Below are 26,836 nucleotides of genomic sequence, written 5' to 3' on the forward strand. Positions count from 1 at the left end.
TTGCGAAGCCCAGCCATGATGATGATGAAGACTTTGCCTGTAACCTTTCCCGTTTTTAACAATGGCCCCTGTGTCTGAACCTTTTGGGATCCATAGATAACAATTGTCCACTTGTTTTGTATATGAAGCTAGTGCCTCCCTCTGCTGTTTAGAACAATTTAAACAATTATTAGCTAACATGAGTTTTTTATTTGTATTAAAAATGTCTTGCAAAATAACTGTTACGTAATATTAATGGTTAGCTTTTTAAGAATATGTTTTAAAAATAATGAAAATTCTTGACTAAAATTATGTGATGTATCAGTATTAACACTAGACAATTTTATAAAAGAATTCCTTTGTCACTTCCCTGTTCATAGGATTCAATAAATACAACTGAAATGATTTATGAGGGCTGTCTCAAAGTTGACATATTAAATATTTTGCTACAAAAAAAAAAAGTTTTAAAAATACAGTAAGAGACCACTGATTACTTAAGGAGAAGGAGAAACTTTCAAAAGCAGTGATTGCCTCACAGGAGATTGGTTAACAAGCTTACAATCTGTCAGTATCTTCAGGAGAACATAGCAAGGTCTTAAATAATAAAGGTATAATGTCCATCACTTTGAACATATTGATACTTGCTTTTTGTGTAGCAGAAACTCTGCCTATAGAGGAAAACAGCACTTCCAAAGAACACCGATTTTCTGAGGACTCTATGGATTCTGCACTTAATTCTGTAAAACTGTCAAGCCCAACCTGTCGAAATTCCACAGAGTACCGTACTGCAGGAAGTGCTGCTTATTACAGAAATTCCCATCAACCAGCAACTGCTACCTCAAATTCAGCCCCAATCCTGCGCAGTCTGTCTTTGAGCTCTGCTGGGAGCAGCAGTTACTGTGAAGTCAGTAGGAATCGAATACAGAGGCGAATTGAAGGTATGCAATTATACAAAACCTTCCAAAGTATATAACTGCTTTTACTAACATACAAAGTTATGAATAAAGAACTTCTTTGCCATAGGAAAGCTTGCATATGGAGAGAAACGTGCTGTTGCCAAGCATGTCAGGCACGCTTGCAAATGCAGAACTTAAGCCTGTTAGAACTAATAGTGCTGTGCAGGCTGAGGCGGGTCTTGCCTGCTGCACCTTCTCTTGCTGCTGTTACAGAACCTGCAGCAAGCCAGACCAGACAGGACCTATATGCATATCACTTCCTGAGCGTCTTATCAGCTATTGCCATGTTGCTGAAATACAGGGATAGGGTTTCCTACTGTCTCTCCCTCTGTCTGCACAGCTTAAATTGACTTTGCCACATTGCCAGTCAATAGCTCTTGGGACCCAGGAGCCAAGTACAAGTCAAACTAATCCCTCTAGGTATGTCACAGTGCTAATGTTTGTGCTGCTGTAAATACTTGCAGTTATAGAAGGCATTTAAAAACAAAAGGAACAATTCACTATCATTAGAAGGAAAATAAAGCATCTTTCATTTCAATATATTGCAAAGAACGCATAATAAAAGCCAAAAGTTAATATTGAAGTGTCTTACCTGAAGTGAAATGTGTTGTCCTTGTACAGACAAGTGATACTTTTTCCTTTCACAATATTTTTATATTAAAAGCTGCAAGTTCCACAACTGGACCGGATTTGAATTCACTAAAAAGGGAACCTTCAAGAATATTGAATAAGGACCCTTCCACCTGGTCAATAGAGGAAGTGGTGCGTTTTGTGAAAGAAGCTGATCCACAGGCACTGGCTCCACATGCAGAACTCTTTAGGAGACATGTATGATGCATATCTATTCCTTTCTAGTAGACTGCGTGTCACACTAGTGTCTTAAAACGTAGCTTTCATATCTATCACTCTACTTACACTTGAAGGTAGAATAGACTCTATGTGTATATTAGAGGGAGGCTGAAAATTATTTTTTCCACCTGAAATTCCTCCAGCAGTATATTTTCTCTGTGTTCTAGTCTTGTTAGACTAAAGTAAATAGCCAGTGCTTTCCGGCATATATGGAATAATGCCAATACTGGAAGTACCCAAGTTCTAATGGCCAACATCCCTGGTACCTCTAGAGAAAATGGTATTCCCATGTACAATATGGGGCATTTGGCCCCCCTGTTTTAGAGCTTTAACGTCCCAAAGTAGAGATGCTGTTATCCCTTGTTAGCTAGAACACTTGATCATTAATACTAGAATTCAGAGAATCAATTGAAATGTTGAATTCATCTGTTTGGAAAAACAATGCACAGGGTTTCATAAGGTCTGACTAGATGTTATCTTTAGAGATAGAAACTGTGTCAGTTTGTGCCGGGTTTGATCTCCCCTGTACCTTCTTGCTGTGCTTTTTCTATGTCAGGTTGCTCAGCAAAGAGCTGCTTTCTTAATTCATTGTATATATGGCCCTCCAAAAAGAGCTTGGCTTTCTCTGTAGTAGTATTTCACCCATGTTCTGTACCATCTTCTACTAACAGTTAAATCTCTGAGTAAACTGGTTTGGAAGGAAAACTCAAAATAACTTTTAATAGAGATTCCTGTCTTATGTTTTATTCTTAGTTGTATAACAACAGTAAATGTCACTTGTTTTGTCAGGTTTATGTTTAAAAAAATAAGACAGAGTGGTCCTCTTTATGGTGTTTTATGAAACTAATTGCCTGTCTACAGTATGTAATGATACTAAGAGCTTAGGACTGTCATATTTCAGCAGCTTCTCAGTCAGGCTGTTAAAATCTGACTAAGCTGTCCTTGGTCTTGATCCTAACAATCTCTCTGGTTCGACATGGACATAGATCTGTCTTATTTCACAGATTTAGATGGTCTATAACCCCTTCCTCTGTGTGACTGTTTGCGTGCACATGCCAAAATCCTCCCACAGCTGTGTTCAAGGTTCAGTGCAAGGCCTCAGCGCTTGGATCGTTTAATCTCTAACTGCACAGACCTTCCTTTGCAGCTTCTTTTTTTCCCCCTTGACCCGCTCACTTTTTTCTTCCCAGTCAGGACCTAATTTTGAGAGCTGTTTGGTCAGTTCCTCTTATTTACTATATTTTTCTTTCTTTAACAACTCAAATACCTTAATCATACATTAAAAAATACTAAAATAAATTAAATTTCAGTGGTCATCTGTAAATATAAAGTTATCCTGTTACTGTTTTATATATAGTAGATATTTTTTTACAACAGTATAAAGAAATATAATGTACTTTCCAATTTTACCATGCAACTTGTTAAAGTTATATGTTGTGTTTATTCTCTTCCTTCTGCAGGAAATTGATGGGAAGGCACTGCTCTTACTCAGGAGTGATATGATAGTGAAATATATGGGACTGAAGCTGGGGCCTGCCCTTAAGTTGTGCTACCACATTGAACGACTTAAACAAGGAAAGTACTAGACCGTGGAGATACCACAAATGTGTGTGTTTGTATCACACCAAGCTCTCAGGTTCACAGCCATCCCCTTTGTTTGAAACTGTTTTGCTGATATAAATAGTCTTTATTTTTTCAAAGTGCTCTCAAAATGTTAAAAAGACATTCAGGATAAAAGGGGGGGGGAGGGATTTGTATTCCATCCTGGTATTTTTGTGAACTATTTCAGAAAGCTGGCAGGCAAGGACAGTTGATCATACTGGGTGTGGGCAGGTCAGGTAACAGCTCTCTCCTAATCCTGAAAAGCGTGTTCTGTGTTACAGGCTTCAGCCAATGTGTTCGTATTCAGAACCAAAACAGCTGAATCCCAAAGGGAAATAATAAAATAAACCAGCTTCAGGTGTTTAAAATTTTTACAGTGGTGGCTGTAAACTTTTATATTGCAAGAAAAACTTGAAATAGAAGATCTTATCTGTGTAGTGAATACTCTGTCTGGTCTTCCAGAAGAGAGGAAGGGTTATGGAAGAGAGGGCTTAATACAAATATAAGCTTTTATAAAGTATGATTATCAGTCCTTCAGTAAGTTATGTGGACAAATATATGGTATATTGTCAATTTATGCAGGCAATAAATATTTCTGTTTCATGGAACAGCATATTGGCTGTATAAACAGCCATTTCTGGGACAGACTGATTTCACTGGAACAATGCATCCACATCGTAAACATTCCATCTTTTTGCTCAGATTGGCATGGATATGTGTGTTCATGCTTTTTATATGTACCTGTGTATGTGTCAGGGAAATACATACTATATATATATATAAATACATACACAGTGTACATATATATTCAGTTTTTAATGTGTACTTTGCACTGTGCCAGAGAGAACTGTACAGTTTCTTGTTGGTTTTTTTACCAGTAAATTTAGCTGTGTATTCCTTTCTTTAGCACCTGTTTAATTTGTTCTTGGAGTCAGAAGGTGACAAACAATCAAAAGGTGTCTTTATTCATACAGGTGAGATCCCTGTACTATGCAATACTCCTGAATATTCATCCCTTAAATCTGAGCCATATATTCTGATATATTTTTGGAAAGACACATTGGTTACTATGTTTTGGGTTTATATTTCCTGTAAGGAAGTGCTACTATGTAACTGATAAACCTTTTTTTGGGGGGTAAAATTGGTGCTGTTTGTTTAAGCTGCAAGAATGAGTGGTGATAATAAAACAGTTTGTTGTCACTGCAATTGTAATATACATCAGGGAGAAGAAAATATACTTTCTGTGTAGGAAACTGAATGTAATAGTGAAACCGTATATAATAGTAAAGTGATAAAAACTGTTTGTTAGGGAAGGTGTAGTCCTCATGCTAGGGTTTATTATATTTCTTAATGCCTTTTTATATGAAAGCATATAGTATAAATGTATTTTTTACAAATTCCTTTTTTGAAAATGCCTTGCTTTACTAGTAGTCTGATACTCATCAGGTTTCAACAGAGATACTGCTGCAAAATAGTGAATTTGGTGACTCACAAGTCCAAGTATTTCGTTAGTTTAAGTGACTACAATGCAATTTTAATTCAGCAAGTCATTTGGACTTTGAGAATTGTTTTTGTTATTACATCATTAGACATTTGACACTAAAGTTTATATCAATTTGTTTTGCATATCTTTTGTGGCGCATGTGTGCTTAGACAAATAATACAGGCATGCTCTTTGTAGTGAGAGAAGTCAGAGCATTGATTGAAGAAACAGAATATTTTCTCTTTATGTTAGAAAAGTACTGACTTAACTTCTGTATGGATACACCAACAATTATGTATTAAGGAAAACATCATGCCCCACATGTTCAGTATATTGTTTTATACATATATATAATTGTATACTACTTCTTCCACAGTTTATTATGCTGAATTTGGGTTCTTCTGCATAAAAAGATCTCATATAGTTTAAGTGGAAGTAATTGACTGAAAACAGTTTTCATTTTCTACGTTTCCCTTGGCATAAAAAAAGCAAAGATGTTTAAATTTTCTGTTTGGCCTTTATGGAATGACATTTTTGTACATGGCACTATTATGGGTATAAATATTTGTTCAAGGCTTTGTGTGCACCCATGTGCACAGGGAATACTGTGATGTTGCTGTACCAGAATTTCTCTGCATGAGGTTCAAGCATTCAGAGTGTTACAGCAGAATATATTTTTTATTCTTTATTTTCAATGGGATGTTCCTATCTAGCAAGAAAAATAAAATAGTTTGTTCATTGTTGTAACTGTCTGTTTTGTTTGATGTCGTGTCTGTGTGTGAGCGCTGTTTGCGTAGGCAAGGGTAGCTATCTTATCTGGCAGTTTTGGACAGTTGTGGAAACATCTGATGTAAGGAAGTTTTAATCAAAAGGGTAAAATCATTCCAACATTGTTCGTCTGAAGTGAGTAATGTTTGAACTTGTCTGTGCTTTCAAAACAACAGCTTACTTAATTATTCAGCTGTTCATTTTTGTATATCTTATTGCAACTTACAGAATTCTCATATAACCAGTGAGGGGAAGAGACTGCTAAAAACTGTCCTGCGTTCAGGTAAAGACATGAAATTTATTAAGTCAAAGCAGTTAATGGCAAGAGGTTTGAACTTCATACACTTCAAGCTTTCTTATTTCTATGATGTAGAAATCTCTTGTTTCAGTGTCTGTTCGCAGGGATCAGCCTGCGCTTGAGAAGTAACTTAGACTGGGTTAATGATAACCTCACATCCTTCACAGGCAAATGATGGAAATTGGAAGTTGGCAGTGAAAATAGCCCAGAGGTATTTTGTGTCTGATCTCTCTCCAGAGATACTCGGTAGTGGATTTGATACACTCAGTGTGTATTTGATAGAGAACATGATGTAGTCCCTTTGTTTCTCCAAGTTGCTTTTCTATCAACATGGATTCATCTGCCTATCTGGTTCTGTATCTTTCAGGCATCTTGGAAGACAGTGCCATGACTCTTTAATTTGAAATTAAAATACTGCTGCCTGGGAGGACTAGCAGCTCTAACAATTCTTGTTGCAGAAGACCTGTGCAATATTGGAATTAAAGAATGCTGTATGATAGGCTGTGGCAGTATACATATTGTAGGACTTTTTTACACATATGTAGGAATGACAGTGAAAGGCAGCATCATCATGTTATGAATGTTGGCTTGGAGGATAGAGCATCTTCCCCTTTTTTGTTTGCTTTTCATAAAGGCAAACCATTTTTTACTTCAGGTGGTAGACACAGGGGCAAAGATGTTCATCTCATTGTATTTGTAGAAATCTTTTTCCTTTTCAGTCAGGAATATAATTTGCAAAAAGCAATATTAACCTTCTCTGTAGCTGTGACAGTTTTGTGTGAGTCAGTGGGTGTGATTGTGTAAGCCATGAATGTGATATGAAAATTTTACATTTGAGTATCTCGAGTACTTTTGTAGGAGAAAAATCAAGCCCTGGGTAGGGATGACTAAAATCTTGAACTTTTGAACCCAGTCAGATAAAAGTTTCATTAGTGTTTCTTTGTGCTTGTCTTTAATTGAAGGTGAAATTCAGAGAATTGAAACACTGTTGAGTAATAGTTTATCTTCTGCTTAATTCCGAGGGCTCCAGTCACCATTTCCCATTCATCTATTGTTCCAGTGGGCCAGCTTAGGGTCATGTTTTCCTCTAAATATGAGTAACTAATAAAAATCTATTCATATGTATGTATATGTGAGCCTATAATGTAAATAATTTTAAATTTCAGTGGTCTAACATCCAGAACCAAGCAGTCAGAGCAGCCTGTATCCAGCCAACTTGAAGCAGAGTTGTCACTGTTTAGGACAAATTGTGTTACCCTATTTATCTGCTGTTTTCAGTTGGAGCTTACAGTTTTGAGGGGTTTTTTTCTGTTCTGCATCATCAAAGATTGTCTTAAATCTGGTGTTTTTTTCTAGACCACTTAGAAAACTTTGTGTGGTTCTCTAATACTCTGAAACTGTGTAATTTATAAAAGTCTTTGCCATAAGACTTAAAATAATAACTGATATTAATGAGTGTATAGAAAGCAATGCTACAAGGAAAACCAAAACCACTGGTCAGAATGGATGTTTCTTAATTAAATATAGCAGATTTTGTATCTACAGCTTTTTGTATTTCTAGATTTGTCTTGTATCTGTGCTATTCTAATTAAAAGTTGAGGAGTGTATCACAGAATTAAGGACTAGTTGAGGCTGAAAGGGACCTCTGGAAGTCATCTGGTTTAACCCCTTGGTCCAGCAGGGCCACCTAGAGCTAGCTGCCCCAGACTGTGGCCAGATGGCTTTTGAGTATTTCCAAGGATGGAGATTACATGACCTCCCTGGACAGCCTGTGCCAGGGCTTGGTCACCTTCACAGTGAAAAAGTGCTTCCTGATGTTCAAAGGGAACCTCCTGTGTTTCAGTTTGTGCCCGTTGCCTCTGGTCCTGTCACCGGGCACCACTTTAAAGATTCTGGCTCCATCCTCTGCACTCTCCCTTCAGGTATTTCTGTGCACTGATGAGATTCCCCCTGAGCCTTTCCTTCTCCCAGCTGAACTGTTTCAGCTCTCTCAGCCTTTCCCCTCACAGGAGAGATGCTCTAGCCCATCATCTTTGTGGCTTGTGGTCAACTTGGTGTCCACCAGGACACCCCAGGTCCTTTTCTGCCAAGTTGCTTCCCAGATGGGCAGCCTTCAGCATTGCCTGGAGTTGTCCCCAGGTGCAGGGCTTTGCACTTCCCCTTGCTGAACTTCATGAGGTTCCTGTCAGCCCATTCCTCCCACACGTGTTGATGTCCCTCTGGATGGCAGCAGAGTCCTCTGATGTATCAGCCACTCCTACTGGTTTTGTGTAATCTGCAGACTTGTTGAGGATATGCTCTGCCCATCACCCAGGCCATTGGTGAAGAAGGACAGGAGCCAGTAGTGATTCCTGAGGTACCTCACCAGTTACTGGCCTCTGACTGTACTTTGTGCCACTGATCATCATCCTCTGGGCCCAGCCATTCAGCCAGTTTTCTATGCCCCTGTCTGCTCATCCAGCCTACACATCAACAGCTTGTCTGTGAGGATCTTCTGACTGTGTGCTTCCCTTTGCCACCTCTTCACCAACCTGACCTTTATTTCCCCAACTCTGCTCACATGATAACCACTTGTGTCAGTTGTAACGGATGCATCGTTTGCCATGGCTGCATCCATCTCAAACTGAATTCAGGGGAGACAGATAACACAATAGCCAAGGGATAATTTGAGCAACGTGCCCAGTCAAGGTCCAACTCAAGTCATGTTTAAAAGAAAGGTTTTCTGGTAACTATGAAAATACAACAATGAGTCAGTTATTTTATTCCATAAATAGTGGACAGCCCAGGGTGCATTGGGCTCTCCTGCACAGCAGCAGGCAGCATACCAGGATCTCCCCTTGAGTAGGGACACCTCTCAAGGTTACTCCTCAAGATTGAGAAGTTCCTTGCTGCAACAGATTGTTGGTAAGTATATAGAAGCATGCTAAACTTTGAAATCTTAACTAAGTGATGTAAAGTATTGATTGTACACATATAATCCTTTAGACATAAATAATTGATCAAGTCTGGGACTGAGTCTGGATCCATCGTCACCTAAACTCTCCTCTGAGAAGGAGTTTAGGATGCAAGTGGCGTCTTTCTGAACCTCATGACTCAATGGGAGGGTCTCCCTGACAGTGTTGACTGACTCTGTCCTCTGTGCAGTAAATAGTCAAGTGTTCTTTGCTATTATATCTTGTTAAGTCATTCTCACTTTTTTGATCAAACTTTCTTAAATCTCTGGTTTATACCAATGAAAATATTGCCACTTCTCTCTTACGAGTGAAGTGCGTCGCTGTACCCGACAGGTCTTATGGAAGACAGTGTCAAAGGCCTTCTGAAGTCTGGGTAGACAATATCCACTGTTCATCCCTCATCTATCAGGCTACTGGTCATTTTATCATAGAAACTTAGCAGGTTGCTGAAGGGTGACTTCCTCTTGGTGAAGCCATGCTTGCTATTTGTAATGAGCATCATCTTGTTCCTTGTGCCTGAAAATGGTTTCCAGGATAGCTGCTCCATCAGTTTCCCAGGGGTGGAGGTGAGACTGACTGGCCTGTAAGTTCCCTGGGTCCTTCTCCTTGCTCTGTTTGAAGATGAGTGACATCTCCTTTCATTCCATCTTCAGGCACTTCTTCCACTCACTACGATTAGTCAGAAATTATGGAGAGGGGCCTCACTTTGCATCTGCCAGCTCCCTCAGCACTCATGGCTGCATCACATGAGGCCCCTTAGACTTAAGTTTGTTCAGTTTGCTAAGGTATTCCCTGACCCAGTCCTTTTCCACTAAGGGTCTGTTGTTTTTGCTTCAGTCTTTCCCTTTGGTCTCTGGGACCTGGGATTCCTGAGGGCTGGTCTTGCTAGGAAAGGCTGAGGCAAAGCCGATATTCAGTACTTCAGCATTTTCCATGTCCTGTGTAACAAGGTTCCCTATCTCATTAATCGGTGGACCCACATTTTCCCCAGTCTTCCTTTTGTCACCTATAAAGTGCAGTCTATTTTAATGCAGGATCATGTAAAGAAACACATTTTAGAAGTGGCTGTCAGTATTTTTTTCCTTTGATTGGCTAGCTAGTTATATAATAGAGTAAAATGAATGAAGAGGTGTGAACCTCTTCTAAGTAATGAGCCTCTTCATCTCTCTGCTACTCTTTCTGCTGAGTCGAAGCTGTGTAGAGTTAGACTGGCTTGGTTTAAGGAGGAGGGAAAAAGAAAAAAGAGAGATCCCCTTGAGATCAATTTCAGAGGTCATATATTCCTCCTCTCTATTTTTATTACATGTAAAACTATGGGAGTGAGTAAAAAGTGCTCATTTGGAACTGCCTAAGAGTGATGCAGGGAGGCAGAAGCTGATTTCATGTCCATTTTAGTGGTGAAATGATTGCTGCTTTTTTTTTTCAAGCCTTGATTATAATCTTTCTCTCCGTAAAGCTTACTGACTAGCCCATAATCCTGAGATTGTGTTCCCCAACTGTCAGTGTTCTGTTGTTTCAAAGGTCATGCAGAGCCATTTTGAGACTTGTTAAAATCTGAGCAGTCTGTTGTAAACTCACTGTTTTGTGAGTCTACAACTATATCTATATATAGCGTTTTATATATATTTTAATTTTTTTTAAAGTGTGAATCTCAGGGTTGTTTTGTTTTTTTTAAATAGCAAAATATTTTGCTACGTTCTCCTCTGATGATTTGTCCTAAATAAATCTTCATTATTGTGGCTGTATAGATGATGGAAATTCTATGTGTTCTTAAAATATGCCATTACAGTGATCCAGTGGGCTTTTAAATCCCTCACTTACATAATCATCCATTGCTGTTCTAGCAGATCATTTTGGTTAGTTGTAATTTGCCCCATTTGAATCAGAATTAGCTTCCACCAGCTCCAGAATCTCCCAGTCCTGCTGTACAAGCTGAGGAGTCCTGCACAAGCTGCTTCTCCTCATAGCTTTATGGACCACTGCTAATTTTATTTCAGCTTTCATTATCTGCAGGGGAACTGTTTAGTGCTGATAGCAAAGGCCTCACCTCTTCTTTTCTTTTTGAATACATGAAGCCATTTTCATCCATGGAGATTCACTTTTCAGCCTCCAAAATCAAAGCCCTTACAGGACAAATAGTACAAGCAAACAGATTCCAGCACAAGGGGAAAAGGCGATTGCATCCCATGTTGTCTGCACAGACAAATGTGAACAGATGTACAGCTTGAAGATGGCAGAAACCCTTGCTGCCAATGGCTCCTTTCTAGTTATGACAACTGAAAGAAAATGAATACTTTACAAAACCACCATGACAATTGCCATTACCCTGCATTGGCTGTCCCAGCACTGAAATCAAGAGCTGGAAAGACAAAGAGTCGTCTCCCCTTCCAGGTGGAAGCTGAGGCAATTGGCAAGGCAATGGGAAAAATCTTAATGAATGATGGTACACTTTAGAAGGTCTGGTGTTCAAATGCAAGAGGTCATGATTTCACTTTTCCCCTTTCTCATGTTTAGGTTTTTTTCAGTTGTTATGGAGGCACTGTTTCCCTAAGGACTGTGCTAATGCTGTCTAGATTGCCAAGAATGGGGTTTTCAAACAGGTCTGAACTCTTCCTCCCTCAACTTCACCTCTCCAAACCAGTCCAAACCTCCTCTTATTGGAGACTGTTTTGAGGGAAGGATCTTTCCATGTACTTCTTACTCCTGCATGTTTTGAAAAGTAAGAGAAGAGCTTTGCAGCTCGCTTGCTTTGTTTCTGATGTAAGTACCAACTGTTGCTACTGATTTCAACCCTTGCCTGGGCATGTAGGTGGTGCTCTGTTAGGAACAGATGCCTCTCACTGGGCAGTGTTACTCAAGGTGTGACCTACATAGTGCTTTTCTGTCTGTCAGTCTGTCTTCTTAAAATAGTGGGCAGGGAGAAATTAATAAATAAATGTTTAGTTTTAGTGTGCCCTTGGTTTATGCTCATCCTTTAGAGGTGAGGTACTAGACAGGTCATTGTAAGGTACTGGGACATAATTGGTTCTTAGGCTCAGTGGGTAATGGTGGGGGGGCTGGGCGTTTGGTTGGTTGGTTGGTTTCGGTTTGGGGGTTTTTTGTTGGTTTGTGATGTTTGTTTTTTGGTTTTTTGGGGGTTTTTGTTTGTTTGTTTGTTTGTTTTTTTATCTGACCACTCTCAGCTGTTTGTTTACTTTCAAGAGACCAGCTCAGCTGAAGGGAGCACATTACTTTCATATGTCTTTGCACTCACCATAGTATATTAATTGCAATTGCCTAGGTGGTGTTTGACTACAGGAAATGAACAAGTTGGGGAAAGTTGAAATGTTTTGAAAGAAAACAGAAATGCAAGCCTGGGATGAGTGATAGGGTTTGTGTGCAATAAACATGGGAAGGAAAATATATGAAGAATGAAGTAATGGAAAATTAGGAACGAGAAAACCAGGTGGATATACCAAGTTAAGCTGTTTCAGATTCAGATGCACTGACTTGAGTCATGAGTTGTGTCTTTGACTGTTTGTGTTAAGCTGAGATTTTAAAGGGGAAAGTTAGGAATGAACATTTTTGAACCATATCAGGTATGTGAAGTCTTTTATCTTGACATGATTTTATCTGAAAACATGGGCTGAATCCTTGTAATTCCCAACCCAATTCTTGGCACATGCACTCTGTCCTTAAATTGTTTCTTCTTCATTGAATGAAGTGCTGCTACCAATTCCCTCTCAGTATGGTTTCTTTTAACACCAGACCATTTTAGTCAATGAAGGCCTTCCTTACTGAGTTGAGGGTATGAGAGATCTGACCAGATACCAACATCTGCTTTACAAAGAGATGAATAGCTCTCTTGACTCTAATGGTTTTATTAACCAGTATCTATCATGGGACTCTCAATATGCCTTTCAACTTAAGTATATTCCTCACTTATATTGCTGGTTTTTTGCAAGTAAGCTGGAACAACCCCATTACCTGAGTCCTTCATTGAAAGACCTAGTTGGCATTGAGAAGGAAATAATAGGATCAGCCGGGTTGGAAAGGACCTGTGAGATCATCAAGTCCAACTCTTGATCCAACACTGCCCTGGTTACTAGACCATGGCACTAAGTGCCACATCCAGTCTCATCTTAAAAACCTTCAGGGACGGAGAATCCACCACTTCCCTGGGCAGCCCATTTCAATGCCTGATTACCCTCTCTGTAAAGAATTTTTTCCTAATATCCAACCTAAACCTCCCCTGGCACAGCTTAAGACCATGCCCTGTTGTCTTGCTGATAGTTGCCTGGGAGAAGAGACTGATGCCCACCTGGCTACAACCTCCTTTCAGGCAGTTGTAGGGAGTGATGAGGTCTCCCCTGAGCCTCCTCTTCTCCAGGCTGAACAACCCCAGCTCCCTCAGCCTTTCCTCATACAACTTGTGCCCGAGTCCCTTCACCAGCTTTGTTGCTCTTCTCTGTTCAGGTCCACATTATACTAACCAAGAAATGTTGGCCAGGTCCCATGTTCTACCACACAAGAGGTCTTGCTTGAAAGTCCAGTTGTCCAGAATATCTAGCAAAAAAATACCCATAGAGAATATTTCTGTTTTCTTAGATCTTGGTTTTTGCACAGATTGATGTGGCAAAAAGCAGACATCAGCACTTAAATATTCTGTGGGTCTTTTTTAACCCTACTCTGACCCCTATGCACACAAATACAGGTGGTGCTGGGTGAGTGTGGCAGATGCATCATCGGGCTTTTAAGATAGAGTGTGGTGGCTTTGTGCCATCATGGCTGAGCTGTAGAGAGTCTCTGAAGGCCAGGGACATGCTCTCTTATGCTGGACTGTGCTCTGTGACCAAGCTTTCAAAGTACTTATTTTGAAACATTTATTTAAAAAATGAAAAAAATCGGGCTATTACCTTTATGAATGTAGGTATGTTGTTTTTTGTGGCTTTTTGTTTTCAATTGTCAAAAAATTACTTTTTGTGTGTATCAGAAACCTCAAAAATTAATAGCTTTCCTGTTCTTGTTGATTGGACTTTTAGGGGTTTGCTTGGGGTACATAAGCTTCAGAAAGAAGAACCTCTTTGTTTTGTGTCCGGTGGCACACCCTTGGTCTGAGATGCTAGACTAGGACAAAACATTGCCTCCAGTTCTTAAGCAAAGAAAGATGGGAACTCCGTTGATGAGGATGTGGTGGGAAGGATGATATTGAAGCAGTGCAGAAAATGTGACCGTTTTGAGACAGCTCTGGGCTAAGGAACGTCAGTAATGCCAGGAGCAGGGGGGACAATGCAGGGCTGATGCGGAGATGCAATGTGTCTGTTACCAGCATTTTACTGGAAACATACTTCTAAACAGTGAAAAAAACTGATGTTCCACTTGGAAAATAGTCCTCCCTTCCAGATATTTGATGAGATTGTACTCTGCTGTTTGCACTTTTAATTTTCCTATCTTAGTTTGAAAGAATCCTAATAATTTCAGTACTGGGATATTATCCTATTATTCTAGGAGAACTTGAGTTATATGGGCACAAACCAGTGCTAAATATTTTAGTGCTTAGTAATATTTCTCCTCAAACATGAAGAAATGTTTCAGATGGTTCAACAACAGAATGGATTTTCCTAACATGGTTGCAATACCCTGATTTGAACAACTGTGAAAAATGTGTTTTCTCCACTAGAATTAGAGGATTTGCTTGTGTGTGTAAGACTACCTCAGAGCACTCTGAATTACAAACTTCAACATTAAGAGTATGTGGTATAATCTAAGAGAAATGCAACCTTAAATAAGAGGATGGGGACGCATTGGGACAAAAGTGAAAGGTGAGTGAAAAAAGCAAATTGCACTAATTAACACCATTCATGTCACAATGTCAGGCTGACTGCATTTGGGAAGGCAGGAACAGATCCCAGGCAGAGGAAAGTAAGGTCTTTGACTGAGCCCTTCAGCATGTTTTTATAAACTTGAGCACAAAAAGAAACCAAAACATCTGGCACCAGGATATTATGCAATGTTGTTTTATGCTGTTTTCATTGTCTAATATTCTTCGTGAGAACTGTTAACGAGTTGCTTATTGTTGTCAGATCGCTGTCCCGAGGTGCCTCTGTGAAAGTGAAGTGGCACAGACTTCCCTGAATCGCACCTTGAGGTGCTCAGTGGACACTTCTGTGCCAGCCAGTTTCCCCTGAAACCTTTCAGGTGCAAGTGTGTGAAGCTGATCCTTGAGCCCCAACGGGTCAAACCTCTGCAGGGATGTTCAAGGTGGTGTAATCATGCTGCTGCTCTGAAGGGCTGAGCAGAAAATGGGTAAAAGTGGTTAAAAAAGTTGGCAGTGATCAGGAGACATACTGGCATATCAATTTGACAGCAGATAGGAGCATGAGTGGTAGAAGAGCATAGGTCACACACGTTACTTTGGGCCGGTGAGAGGCAGAAATGGCTACCTTTGCTGTTCTTCCTTTTGCTGCCACCCTTCCCTGTCCTGTGCTGTCAGGGCAGGAGGAGGAGCGAGAAGGCTGTGCTGCCTTGTGTGCTCCACATGTGTGTGGTTTGATGTATGGGCTCCCCCAGCCCTCACTTCTTGGCTGTCTTCAACCCAAGAGAGCAAGAGACTCTCCCCATGCTCAGTGCTCACCTTTCTTCCTGCTCTCGCTGAGTGGCCCAGGAGCCTTGTCTGAAGCTGACACCTTCCTTTTCTCTGTCTGCCATCGGATCATGGCCAAGGGCCAGCATTTTGGTTCTCCCTTTTCTTCTCTCGCTGGCTGCTAGCTGACTTCAATAAGGGTGGGATGCTAACAGGCCTAGGGTTGGATCCTGTCTCAGCTTCCATTGCCTTTCCTCTCCCTATTCTCCACACTTTCCTTGCTCTCATAACTGTCTGTGTCTTACCCGAGTGCTTGGTGTTCTCCCAACCTAGAAACTGTTTAGTCCAGGTAAGTTCCCTGGCTGAGAAGCTGCTCATTCTTCTTTAGGATTAATTTATTTTGTTAACAGCTAACTCCATGTGCTGAAACTCCATGTGCTGAAACCCCTGGTCCTGGAGCTATGCCTTGGGCAGCACAAGGGAAGGGGACCAGCTGTCCTGTGGAGGAAAGCTCTTGGTAGGAAAGCTGGTACATTGGAGCTCTCCTGCCCGTGAGGCTGCCATGCACTATGACCTTCATGTGAGATACACAGCCCTGCTCCCTTCCTTGGATTCAGTTTCTGGATACCTGCAAAGCCCCTGCCTGACAGGGTTAAGAGAGCAGAGGGGAAGGTAACACACCCCTGCAACCCTCTCCCCTCTCACCCCCTAATAAAAGCCCACACCCAAAGGCCAAGTCACAGGAAGCTTGGAGCCAAGAAGGGGCTGCCCTTGAGGGCACAGTTCCTCTCTCCCTTTCTCTCTTCCCCTTACATACACCCATCATTGTAAAACACTGTCCTCTTACCATTACAGCTTAATGACTTTACCTTCAACTTCACTAGAGGTATTAATGTCTCCATTAACAGCCACCAGAAATGGAAGCTCCATATATCACAAGTGCAGCTCAGTGTCCTTCTCCTCATACAGAAGTTTCATAAGCAGTTAAAATGTAGCCCTGTAGAAAATTAATGGCCCAATATACAAAATCTGTAATTGCTGCTAGAGGCGAGGAGGAGGAGGTGGTGGAAGTCTTCAATCTTGGTGTAATTAAGTATCTTGTTCTGTGGCTGCTTCTCCCCTATGCTGACGGGATATAGGACTTGTGCTTCACACACGAGGGATGGTGGGAGGCAAATGGTCCCTACTTAGCGTTGTTTGCCCGACATAGTTAAGCAGCAGGAGAGGTGCTGGTGTGTGGCTCCTCTTCCCATGGCCCAGCCTTGATGGCTGTGGTTACATGAAAGGGTAGCAGGGTAGGGAGTGGGAGCTGCCTGAAGCCTTCCCAGGAAGATGCTGCTCAGACTATCCCCTGTGCCATTGCAGTTTAAGCAATGGAAAAGCCAGGTAGTGGGGTGTGCGAGCCCAGTCTGCTCTGCTCATCCATTTCTAGTGGCGTGGCTCCAGCCTGTGTTGCTGTGTGGTATTGGGGACATTGGAGGCAACCAGCAGTGCGAGGGAGCTTGCCCCATTCTGGAGGTGGCCCTGTAAAGTAGGATAATTGGAGCCTGATCTAGTTTTCCTCAGCCCTGTTTCAGAGGGAGGAGGTTGTAGTTACTCTTTCAAGGGTCTGGGGCAAGATGCAGCCACGTGGCTGCTGGTCTAGTCTGCTGTTACCAGTACCAGTTGGCTTTAAACTCAATTAGTTGCCCCCAGGCATTGGGTGTTTTGACAGTGCTTGTATGGGCTTATAATGTCATAAAACTTGATTTAGCCTAATTTGTTGTCAGCGTTTCTGGAGCTTGTGGTCTAAATTCAGTTAAACCAGACCACAGAGTGGGCTGGGAGGCACCTTCAGCATTGATGTTCCCATTAAAGGCCTGTGAGGGAGAGGAGGGGACACACGAGCACCTGCAACCAATGTCACCGATGGGCACTGCTCTGCCTGTCCCAGGTGCCCTGTGACCGGCAGGAGGGGCAGTGGTGGACACCCTCCCTCTGCCTGCTGAGGATGCTGCAGGGAATGACACTCACACAAGGATGGCAAGGATTTGGGGCAGTTGGTGCAGCAGATGCAACCATCAAAGTGAGAAGCACATACTTGTTTTAAAAAAAAATTAGAAAAGTATCCCAGAAACTTCTTTTGAGCTTGCATCTGTCAACTGCAAAATAGAAATGACAGCAGCTAATGCTATGACTGCCTTATTTTTAAATAATCTGGTGTAGCCCTGGGGTAAAATCATATTTTCAGAAGGTTTTTGACACTCTAGAAGGGGCCCAGCTGAAACAGACAGGGACAGTGACAACTGGGATGGCCATCTCAAGGGATGTTGAAATCCTCAGCCTTTGCACCGCAATAACCAGATGACACATTTCATCAGCACAGTTTCTTGGAAGAAGCAAAATAAAGTAGTATTTTCAATTAAGAAAAAAGATATTTTAAAAAAAATACAGTCAGATGACTAAACATTAATGAATCCATCAACACTTTACGCTTTTCTGAACATTGTCAGTTCTGCCTCCTCTGGGAAAATAAAAGGCTTTAAAAATACTTAAAAAGCAAGAGTTTGACAGCATTTATGCTATGGTTATGTGAAAGTCCTTCACTTCTGTATTAAGCAAGAAGGCAGTGATCCTTCAACCCAGGAAAAGAGAAACAGCATGCCTTTCCTAACCTCCTAGTGCAGATGCATTTTCCAAATTATTGTCTGAATTAATGTCCACTGTCATCAAAACTTGAAACAGATTCTGGCATGACACTGGTGCCTAAGGATGTGATTAGACTTCAGACCCTGATGCCAGTTCTTTGGGCAACTTTTCATTGTATGAACAACTGCAAAAACCTTTGGGAAGAGGAGTCTTGGAAGTAGATTGGATGCAGATAGGAAAAGGAAGGCACAGCATGTGACAGCATCCAGCTGATGGGTTTACAATGGCTTTTTTTATTCAGACAGTCCTGGTGCAGTGCTGGGAACTGCAATTTGAAATTATTTTAAAAAAATCTTTTCTACAGGTATAGCCACAAAAAAGGCAGTGCCCACCAAAGGTCGTTCTCCTGCTCTCACATTTGTCTTTCTGTCAGGATGGTTTTTTACAAGTGAGCCATGTGAACTTCAAAGCCAATAGACAGTAATGCATTTCCAGCTCATTTCCATACACAAGTGCAAAACCGTAACCTAGCAGAACTTTTATTTTAATTGTACATTCACATTTCTCCATTGATGTGGGTGGCTTGTACACTGCCGAGTGATAAAGTTACACAGCTCTGCTCTTTTCGTGCATTGATTTCAGCCATCAAAGAAACTTAGAAAACTAACAATAAACAACTTTTCCATATATCTGTAGTCAGGCTGGGAAAAATTATGGGATTTTCTTTTTCCTTCCCTTCCTGCCCCCTGGCAACCAAATTCCCCTGACTTTTAGGCTTTTCTGTTTTAAATGACTGATAACATTACTTAATATTTAAGATGGTTTCTGATGGGTCTCTCGCAATGAACCTGGCTTAGGTGCACACTAGGCTGCGCTGCTCTCACTCCTCTGGTAGCTCGTTCGGGTGCATCGTTAGCAGCTGTTGTGACGTGCTCTTCGACAGTGCTGCAGGATAATATAATTTTTCTTAGCCTGCTATTTTTTCCTAACATTTTAGGTTCATCACAAGTCAGTTGCGGTGCTTTACAGTTTACAGACCTTTTTTTGCACAACCTTCTCTGTAGACTGAAAGCCATTCTAAAATGACAAAAAAATGCCGCAACCAATTAGCACGTACAAACATTTATTTTGAAATTTCCATTCTGACTGTTATGAAGAATTACATCATCAAAGCACTTCATGGCAGTGAAAATAGCTCTTACCCCTCTGACTCATCCATTACTCCATTAAAGCTGCAAAATGTGCAATCTGCTTGAAAAATAGGTTGCTTTTTATTCAGTTTCCCATGAAAAGTCAAAATTTTTAACAAAAAAAAGGAAAAAAACAAACCAGCCCAGCTTATAGGGACTCTACATCTGATCCTCTTCCCCTTCCCCCAAAAATAACTTACAAAGATAGTTTAAAGTTTTAAATGAGTTTAAAACCAAGTGCATCTTTTTTATTATTTTTTTTCTTCTTCTCATAATAATCTTAAAATTCTAAAAACCCATAATTTACTTTCTTGGAAAAAAGGCAGCGAGCCGTTGCTTCTTGATTGGAAGAATATGTATCTCCGGTGAGTTCATTTTCTTTAGCTTTACGCTCCTGTTTTTGATGGGTTTCCTGAGGGCCTCGGTGCTGTCCCGGGGCTCGGGTGGGCTCTTCACATCATAGCACTGCAGCACCGAGTCCTGGGGCAGGTCCCTTTTGAAGGAAAAGTTTTTGGTGGAGACCCCCGACAGGCCCTTGATCTTGCCGCAGAAGATGGTGGGCACGGCGTCCTTGACGGAGACGATGACTTTGGCTGTCTGCGAGGTGCTGACGATTTCGATGTTGTTGCCGGCCTTGGGCTCGCAGCCCGCCCTGCCCGCCTGTTCCACCAGCCACTTCTGTGGCTGCCGCAGCAGCTCGGCCGTGCTGCCGCCCGGCGCCCTGCCCTCCGCCTTGCCCGCCGCCTCTGGGGGCTTGCAGGGGGTGAAGGGGGCAGCGGGGCCGGGAAGCTTGTCCGGCATGGGGTGGGCACTGCCCTCAGTGGTGGTGGTGGGGCCAGGGCCAGCCGGCTCCCCATGGGGCCCCCCTGGCTTGCGACATGAGGCGAGGGACAGGTCCAGGGCCCCATCCTCTGGCGGTGGTGGTGGTGGTTGTGGCAGCGTGGCCTCGCTGGCCCGAAGCGCAGGCGGCCCTTTCATGGAGAGGTCCAAGGCCTCGTTCTCACCACCCATCTTGATGACAGTGTGACGGCTCAGCTGGGGAAACTCTCGTGGGTGGAGGAGTTCAAAGGGCTTTGTCTCCTCCTTCTCCAAGGGGGTCTGGGTGCCCTTGCAGGAGTGAGGGGTGAAGAGTGGTGGCTTGGGTGGGTCAGGGGCTGCCTTGGCCTCGGTGCCGTGGGGCACAGGGATGGGGACAGGGATGGGGATGGGGACAGGGACAGGCAGGGGCACAATGACAGGGTAGGGCACCAGCAGCGTGGCAGGGGGCACCAGTGGGGAGAGGGGTGAGCTGAAGGCCTGAGGTGGGAGAGTGGCGTAGTCAGGGGGTGGCTGACAGGGGGCAGAGCCCAGGGCACCCTGTGAGGGAAACAGGTCCTGAAGGACGGCAGCGAACCCTGGTGTCTGAAAGACGGGGGGCAGGACGGACTCTTGAGTTTGGCCAGAGGGCTTGGGATCCAGGAGCTGGGGCTGCCCGACAGGGGTGGTGGTGCCAGGGAAAAGGCCAGTGTGCAAGGGGCTGGCAGGGCAGGCAGCCCCCGGCGGCAGCACCAGGGGTGAGTTCAGGTGCTGGAAGACATGCTGCTCCAGGAGGACGGGCAGTGGGATGGGGCCCTGGGTGGTCATGACGTAGGGGGTGGCAGGATTGGTGGCTGGCATCTGCGGGGCGGCGCTGCCGGCAACCTGCAGGTGGATGGGTAGGACAACAGGGCTGTCCCCCAGGCAGATGGGCTGCAGCACAGTGGCCGCCACCTTCAGAGCCACCCCACTCTGCGACTCGGCTGGAGGCGTCAGGATGGAGGGTGCAGGAACTGTCACCAGCGGGGAAAGGGCTTTCTTCATCAGGTCGGCCGAGTTGATGTTCCAGGCCTCTGCTGTGATCAACTGGGCCACCCCATTCTCCAGCTTGTTGTTGGCCATTGCCGAGGGCGAGTTGGTGACATCCATGGGCAGGTTTGGGGCATCCTTGTACAGCTCCTCCATGTTGCAGGGCTTCTCGGGCTCTGCTGGCGCCACCTCTACATCGCTGTCAGTGGGACCTGTGGCAGCTCCATGCTGCCAGGAGCATCAGCACTGACATAATTTGGCCTGCAAGCCAAAAAACATATTTTAGGCACCACATAAATCTCCTCCCTAAAATAATATTTGCAATTGCCTTTAAAGACCCAGTCACCAAAGAAAAGCCGTTAAGTGTTTCCATGCTTCAGGCTAACATATGTATAAGACTGCACTATATATACAGAGATGCTGGATATACATACATCCGTGAGTGTTGTGCAAAGAGTTTTGAGGAACTTATATTTAGCCATAAACACAGATAATTTAAAAGGCCTCGAGGAATGCCTGCAGCCAAAAAAACCCTCCCAGTACGCAGCCTGAAACAAGGACTCGGGATGCCCATTCCACGTTTTTAAACAAAGCTTCATGTAATGACAGTGAAGAGCTCAGTGACAGCATGTTGTTTTAACTCAACAGAAGCCCCCCAAACAAGTATTTCTAAGAATATTCCACCACTGACAAAGGCTACTTGATTCCCCTTCAGTACTTGTCCCTTTTTCATTCTGCTGGGATTTACTGAAAGCAAGCAGGCGAGCGCTGCACAGTGCATACAGCACCTCCAAAACTGCCATGTACAGGACCTGAAAGGAGCATGACCAGGCAACAGCAAAGCAAAACCAATCCAACCCCCAGTGTTCACCTTGCCACAGAGTTAGATACAGTAACATGAACCAGGCACCTGATTCATTAAAGACCTGAAGAATAACACCAAAAAAAAAAAAAAAAAGCAACTTCAAATCTATTTTGACAGCCCAAGTCTTTATATCAACCAACCAAATGGCAATTAAAAAAGGGCAGAGATGCTTCTGTTCATGATTATGGTGAAATTTGCAGCCTGTTTCCCCTAAAGATTATCACCTCCTTCCCCTTGGGAAAAAAACCCAAAACAAACCAGCAAATTAATGGTGCTGCACATCCACTGTAGTGGGTTTCTGTGGCTGGGTTTTGGTAGCGGGGGGCTACAGGGGTGGCTTCTGTTAGAAGATGCTAGAAGCTTCCCCTATCCCATGGAGCCAATGCCAGCCAGCTCCAGGACAGACTTCCTGCCGCTGGCCAAGGCTGAGCCAATCAGGAGTAATAGTAACACCTCTGTGATAACATACTTAAGGAAAGGAAGATTGTTCCGCAGAAGAAATTCCAGCCAGGTGGAGCGGAGTGAGAACATGGAAATAACAATGTAGACACCAAGGTCAGTGCAGAAGGAGGGGCAGAAGGTGCTTCAGGCACCGGAGCTGAGGCCCTGCAGCCTGTGATGCAGACCATGGTGGGGCAGCTGTGCCCCTGCAGCCCATGGAGGAACACCGGGGTGCAGAGACCCACCTGCAGCCCATGGAGGAGCCCATGCTGGAGCAGGTGGATGCATGAAGGAGGCTGTGACCCTGTGGGAGGCCCAAGATGGAGCGGGGTCCTGCCAAGACCTGCAGCCCGTGGAGAGGGAAGCCCACGCCAGAGCAGGTTTTTCCTGGGTACAACTTGTGGCCCCTGTGGGGGACCCACGCCGGTACAGCTCATTCATGAAGCAGTGCACCCCATGGAGGAGTGACCCACGGGACAGCAGTTTGGGAAGAGCTGCTGCCTGAAGGATGGACTCACGCTGGAGAGGTCCATCAAGGACTGTCTCCTGTGGGAGGGACCCCATGGGAGCAGGGGAAGGACTCCTCTCCCTCAGCAGCAGCAGAAACAACAACTGACTGTAACCTCCATTCCCCGTCCCCCTGCATTGCTGGGGGGGGAGGAGGGAGAACACGGAAGGAAGGAGGGGTGGGGGAAGGTGTTTTTAAGACTGTTGTATTTTCTTTGGCTCTTATCCTGTTAGTAATAATTATAATTATTATCCCCACTTTGACTGATTATCTTCACGGGCAAAACAAGACTCACTGACCTCTCCCAGCTCTTATCTCTACTCATGAATTCTTAGCTGGTTTTTTTCTCTCTCTCCTCTGTCCAGTTGCAGAGGGGAGAGTGAGAGAGCGGCTTTAGTGGGTACCTGGTATCTGGCCAGGGTCAACCCACTACAGTCTTTTTGGTGGCCCGTACGGGGAAGTCATGAAGATTTTGAGATAAGGATAGTAATTGGGAGAGGTAAGGGGCAAAACAAGTATTGAACAATGTCAGAGAATAAAATGATCGTGGGGAATTTTTGCTGTAATTGTGGTAAAGATACAAGGAGTGGATTTTGTGTAAATTGTCCACTTAAGTTTGGTGTTATGACGATGTTATTTTGATTTTTGGTGGGGAGAATTTTTGTTATATTCTTGTTTTGGTAGGTTGTTATTTTTGTTTATGTAAGGGAAGGTTGTGTGATGAATGTGGAATTTAAAATTCTTAAATATGTGATTCACAGAGGCGAGGGGTGGAATGTCCAGGGTCAACCCCCTACATCCATTTATTTAGAAGGCTAAATAATTTCTGCCCTGTGAGCCAGTGCCAGCAGATTTTGGCTGATCCCTGGCCGCTTCACCTGGTGCTGCCCATGCCTCCTCTGAAGTGTGCAGTGAATCCTGCTGAAGTAATAATCACCATGGAAACTTGTCCAGTTTCAACTCCGTTACCATGGGAAAGCACTGGCGCACCCCAAATCTACATTTTTCACTTGCACACCGTTGAATTCTGCTCTGTGATGGCAAATCATGTGCCATCACTTGGCTACTCAGGCCCGTGGGAGTGAGGCACCTCCCCCTGCAGGCACCCTGGCTTTGGGATGACAGGAGATGATAGGGAGGGCAGCACCACTCCAGAACTGATGGGTAGAGAGTCCCAGCTCGGGGAGGTGCCTGTGACAGCATGCAAATAGCTCCATGGCTCTGGTGCTTACAGAAATTATTTGCTTGTGCAGATGTTTGTAAGACCAACAAACCTGCAAAGGGGTCAGGGAAAAAGGAAAAAAAAAAACCAAACCCCACAAACAGAGGCTAAAAAATGTCCAAGGCAGGGAAGCAGGAAATCTGAATCTCTCCTGAGACTTGTAAATCCTTGGATTTGGCAGTAAGATCCTATGGTGAGCACAAGACTACCTACAGCAGAAATGTCAGGAGTTGATAGTAGAGGCTGGCTGCATAAAATGCTAATAATTTATCAGGCACGTTTGAGTTCTTAAAAAAGGATTTTTAAAAGTAAACAGATAAGTAATTTCTTTTCCTCTCCTGCTGCTGGCTTAAGGAGAATAATTCTGGATTTTTCTCATCTCCTGAAATGTTCTGCAGAAAGCATTCACAAATATAGGGTTGAAGTTTGTTTGTTTCCTTTTTTCAAGCCTTGGCTGACACAGATTACAGGGAGGCAGAGATCGCCAAGCATGGGAAAACAGGAGCAAAAATAAAATCCTTTTCCAGAAAATGACAAGAATCAGTATAAAAAGCATGGTGCCAGTGTTGTTTTGAAAAAAAAGAAGAGCAATTGTTTCTAAAAATAAAGACAATGAGGAGACAGCTCAGCAGATTCAAGCTGAAAAAAAATAGACATTGTCATTTCTATTAAAGAATTAAAAAGCCATTTTCTACTGCTCTTATATAATCTCTGCCTCCCTGTTTTTCAAATGACCATTTTAAACCCCTGGGTCTCTGCAGCACACACCAGCATCTTTGCTCCTCCAGCTGCTGCAGCACAGCCGAGTATTTTGCACGACAATGTCTCTTCCCAATGTTTCTGTTTGCTTGGGAAGCATGAGATCACGGTGTTTTCACAGAGAATTAATGATCTGGCAGAGACAGGAAATTCCCCTGGCAAACCCATTTCACGTTAAGAAACAGAAAAATTAAGATGAAAATTATGCTGTGTAAGAGACTTGAGGGATTAGCCTTCTGTATGGACCCATGGAGAGAGAGAGATAGATCACTGCTTAAGATGAAAGTATAAAACATAATAAAATCTCCCCATTCCTGCTTTAAAAGGCGACAAGGCTGAAGGCAGAGGAAATATCGAGATGAGGAGAAGAAGAGCTCATCTATCACCATCAGACACCTTGAAGCCTGTGGGCTTGGCTGTTTTTTTTAAAGCATAGTCAAATATTGTTTTCCACACTGAATCCTATATGTTCCTGGGAACTATAAATATACATTGTTGAGCTCCTGGTCCTACAGTACCTCTGGGAGAGCCCCATGGTGCAAGGGAAAGGAGACAAGAAAGGTGAGGCACAGCCCTTGATCCAGGTTTATGGGTTTGGGGTGGGGGTTTTCCTCCCCTCACCTTTCTTATGTGGAATTGTATCTTCCAGTGCTGCTTCTTGAGCATGTCATCATTACAGAAAAAAATAACATACATATATATTTATATATATATATATACACACACAAAACCACACTTAAAAATATTTCCCAATCCTGCCCTCAGCCTGCAGCTTGGCAGTAGCTGGCTGCCAGATACGGTGGAGTCCCAGCACAACTTGCCTCTGGCTCCCTGTAAAGCAATTTTCAGTTTCATTTGGGAGGGAATCTCAGGGTTCCTAAACACGTTTGACTAAACACCTATTATCAAGGTCAGTAACCAGACAGAGCGAAAAGGATCCAAGTCTCCAACCCTCAAGTGAGGAAACCTTTGAAGATCTGAGATAAGAGACAGGCTGAAGTTGTCCAAAGAGGTGTTTCCTAGTTCCTGGACTCCTTTCTTATATACTCCTTACATCAGGTACACAGTACAAAACCTTAAATCAACATGGAAGTGACTGAAACTAAAGTCAATTTTTAGTACTGGTATTAATAATGATAGCTACACTATATTTCTCTTTTAATAAAAATTAACTTGAAGTATGTGCTAGGTTTCAGGGTTTTTTGGGAGTCTTTTAAAATTGCTGCTTTACTACACATAAATGACTCAGTTATCCAGTTTTTAAAATAAGTTTCACATCCCTAATATACATGAAAGAAGGTAATATAATCCAGTGAAAGTGCCTTAAGTTTCCTTTGTCTACCATACCTCAGTGCTGGAAAATCAATTAATTTCACTTTCCCAACTTATCTATTTTATATTTAATTTGATGGTTTTTTTGATTGAAAAGAAGCTTGCAACACTGAAATGAGCCCTATTGTAAATAAGCCAAGCTTTCCTATCGAGTGCTGATAAGAGTTAAGTTCATGGCACTATGCAATGATGTGTGTAACTGTACAGGAAATGGTATCTTAGCTATACAAAAATGCCATGAAAGGCTAGTGATCACTCTAGCTTATTTTTTTATCTCCTGCTGATGGCTGTGCAACAGACTTTTCTCAGGGCTGCTGGGTGCCTTCCTGTGGGGCCACAGCACGGCACCATACACAGACACCCCTGTGCTCTGCTTGCTCATCCATACCATCGTTTGTACCTCACTATCTACACAGAACTCAAATTATACTGTGCACACTACGATGCTCCCTTTGTGGGATGCCTGGCGAAGTATCTCCTGGAAAAATAGGGTTTTCCTTCAGTATAAACACAGTAACAAACAGAAAATTAGAAATCTGACTTAATTGGGCTGCTTGGGGACAAAATTATGGTTGGATTTGGACTTCAATGTTTTCCCAAAACTCACTGCTTAATG

General features: G+C 43.0%; 2 protein-coding genes across 13 annotated transcripts in view; one reads left to right on the forward strand and one right to left on the reverse strand.

Annotated features, from left to right (window-relative positions):
- Nucleotides 1-5,172, forward strand: part of SCML2 (Scm polycomb group protein like 2) — a 71,927-nt gene extending 66,755 nt beyond the window's left edge. For 7 of the 9 annotated variants that reach the window (XM_027638028.1, XM_027638037.1, XM_027638046.1 and 4 more), the window contains 4 exons: nucleotides 636-917; nucleotides 1,600-1,763; nucleotides 3,245-3,359; nucleotides 3,668-5,172. In XM_027638028.1, the coding sequence (XP_027493829.1) occupies nucleotides 636-917; nucleotides 1,600-1,763; nucleotides 3,245-3,359; nucleotides 3,668-3,708 (602 nt within the window). In that variant the 3' untranslated portion in view covers nucleotides 3,709-5,172. The remainder of the gene's footprint in view (nucleotides 1-635; nucleotides 918-1,599; nucleotides 1,764-3,244; nucleotides 3,360-3,667) is intronic. The other 2 variants (XM_027638059.1, XM_027638077.1) reach the window with 2 other exon arrangements.
- A 13,180-nt stretch (nucleotides 5,173-18,352) lies between these two features.
- Nucleotides 18,353-26,836, reverse strand: part of RAI2 (retinoic acid induced 2) — a 46,428-nt gene continuing 37,944 nt past the window's right edge. For all 4 annotated transcript variants that reach the window (XM_027643979.1, XM_027643994.1, XM_027643987.1 and 1 more), the window contains exon 2: nucleotides 18,353-21,354. In XM_027643979.1, coding sequence (XP_027499780.1) covers nucleotides 19,573-21,249 — 1,677 coding nt within the window. In that variant the 5' untranslated portion in view covers nucleotides 21,250-21,354 and the 3' untranslated portion in view covers nucleotides 18,353-19,572. The remainder of the gene's footprint in view (nucleotides 21,355-26,836) is intronic.

The sequence above is a fragment of the Corapipo altera genome, unplaced genomic scaffold (assembly GCF_003945725.1).
Source record: "Corapipo altera isolate COAL_440 unplaced genomic scaffold, ASM394572v1 0, whole genome shotgun sequence".
In the NCBI taxonomy this organism is placed as follows: Eukaryota; Metazoa; Chordata; class Aves; order Passeriformes; family Pipridae; genus Corapipo; species Corapipo altera.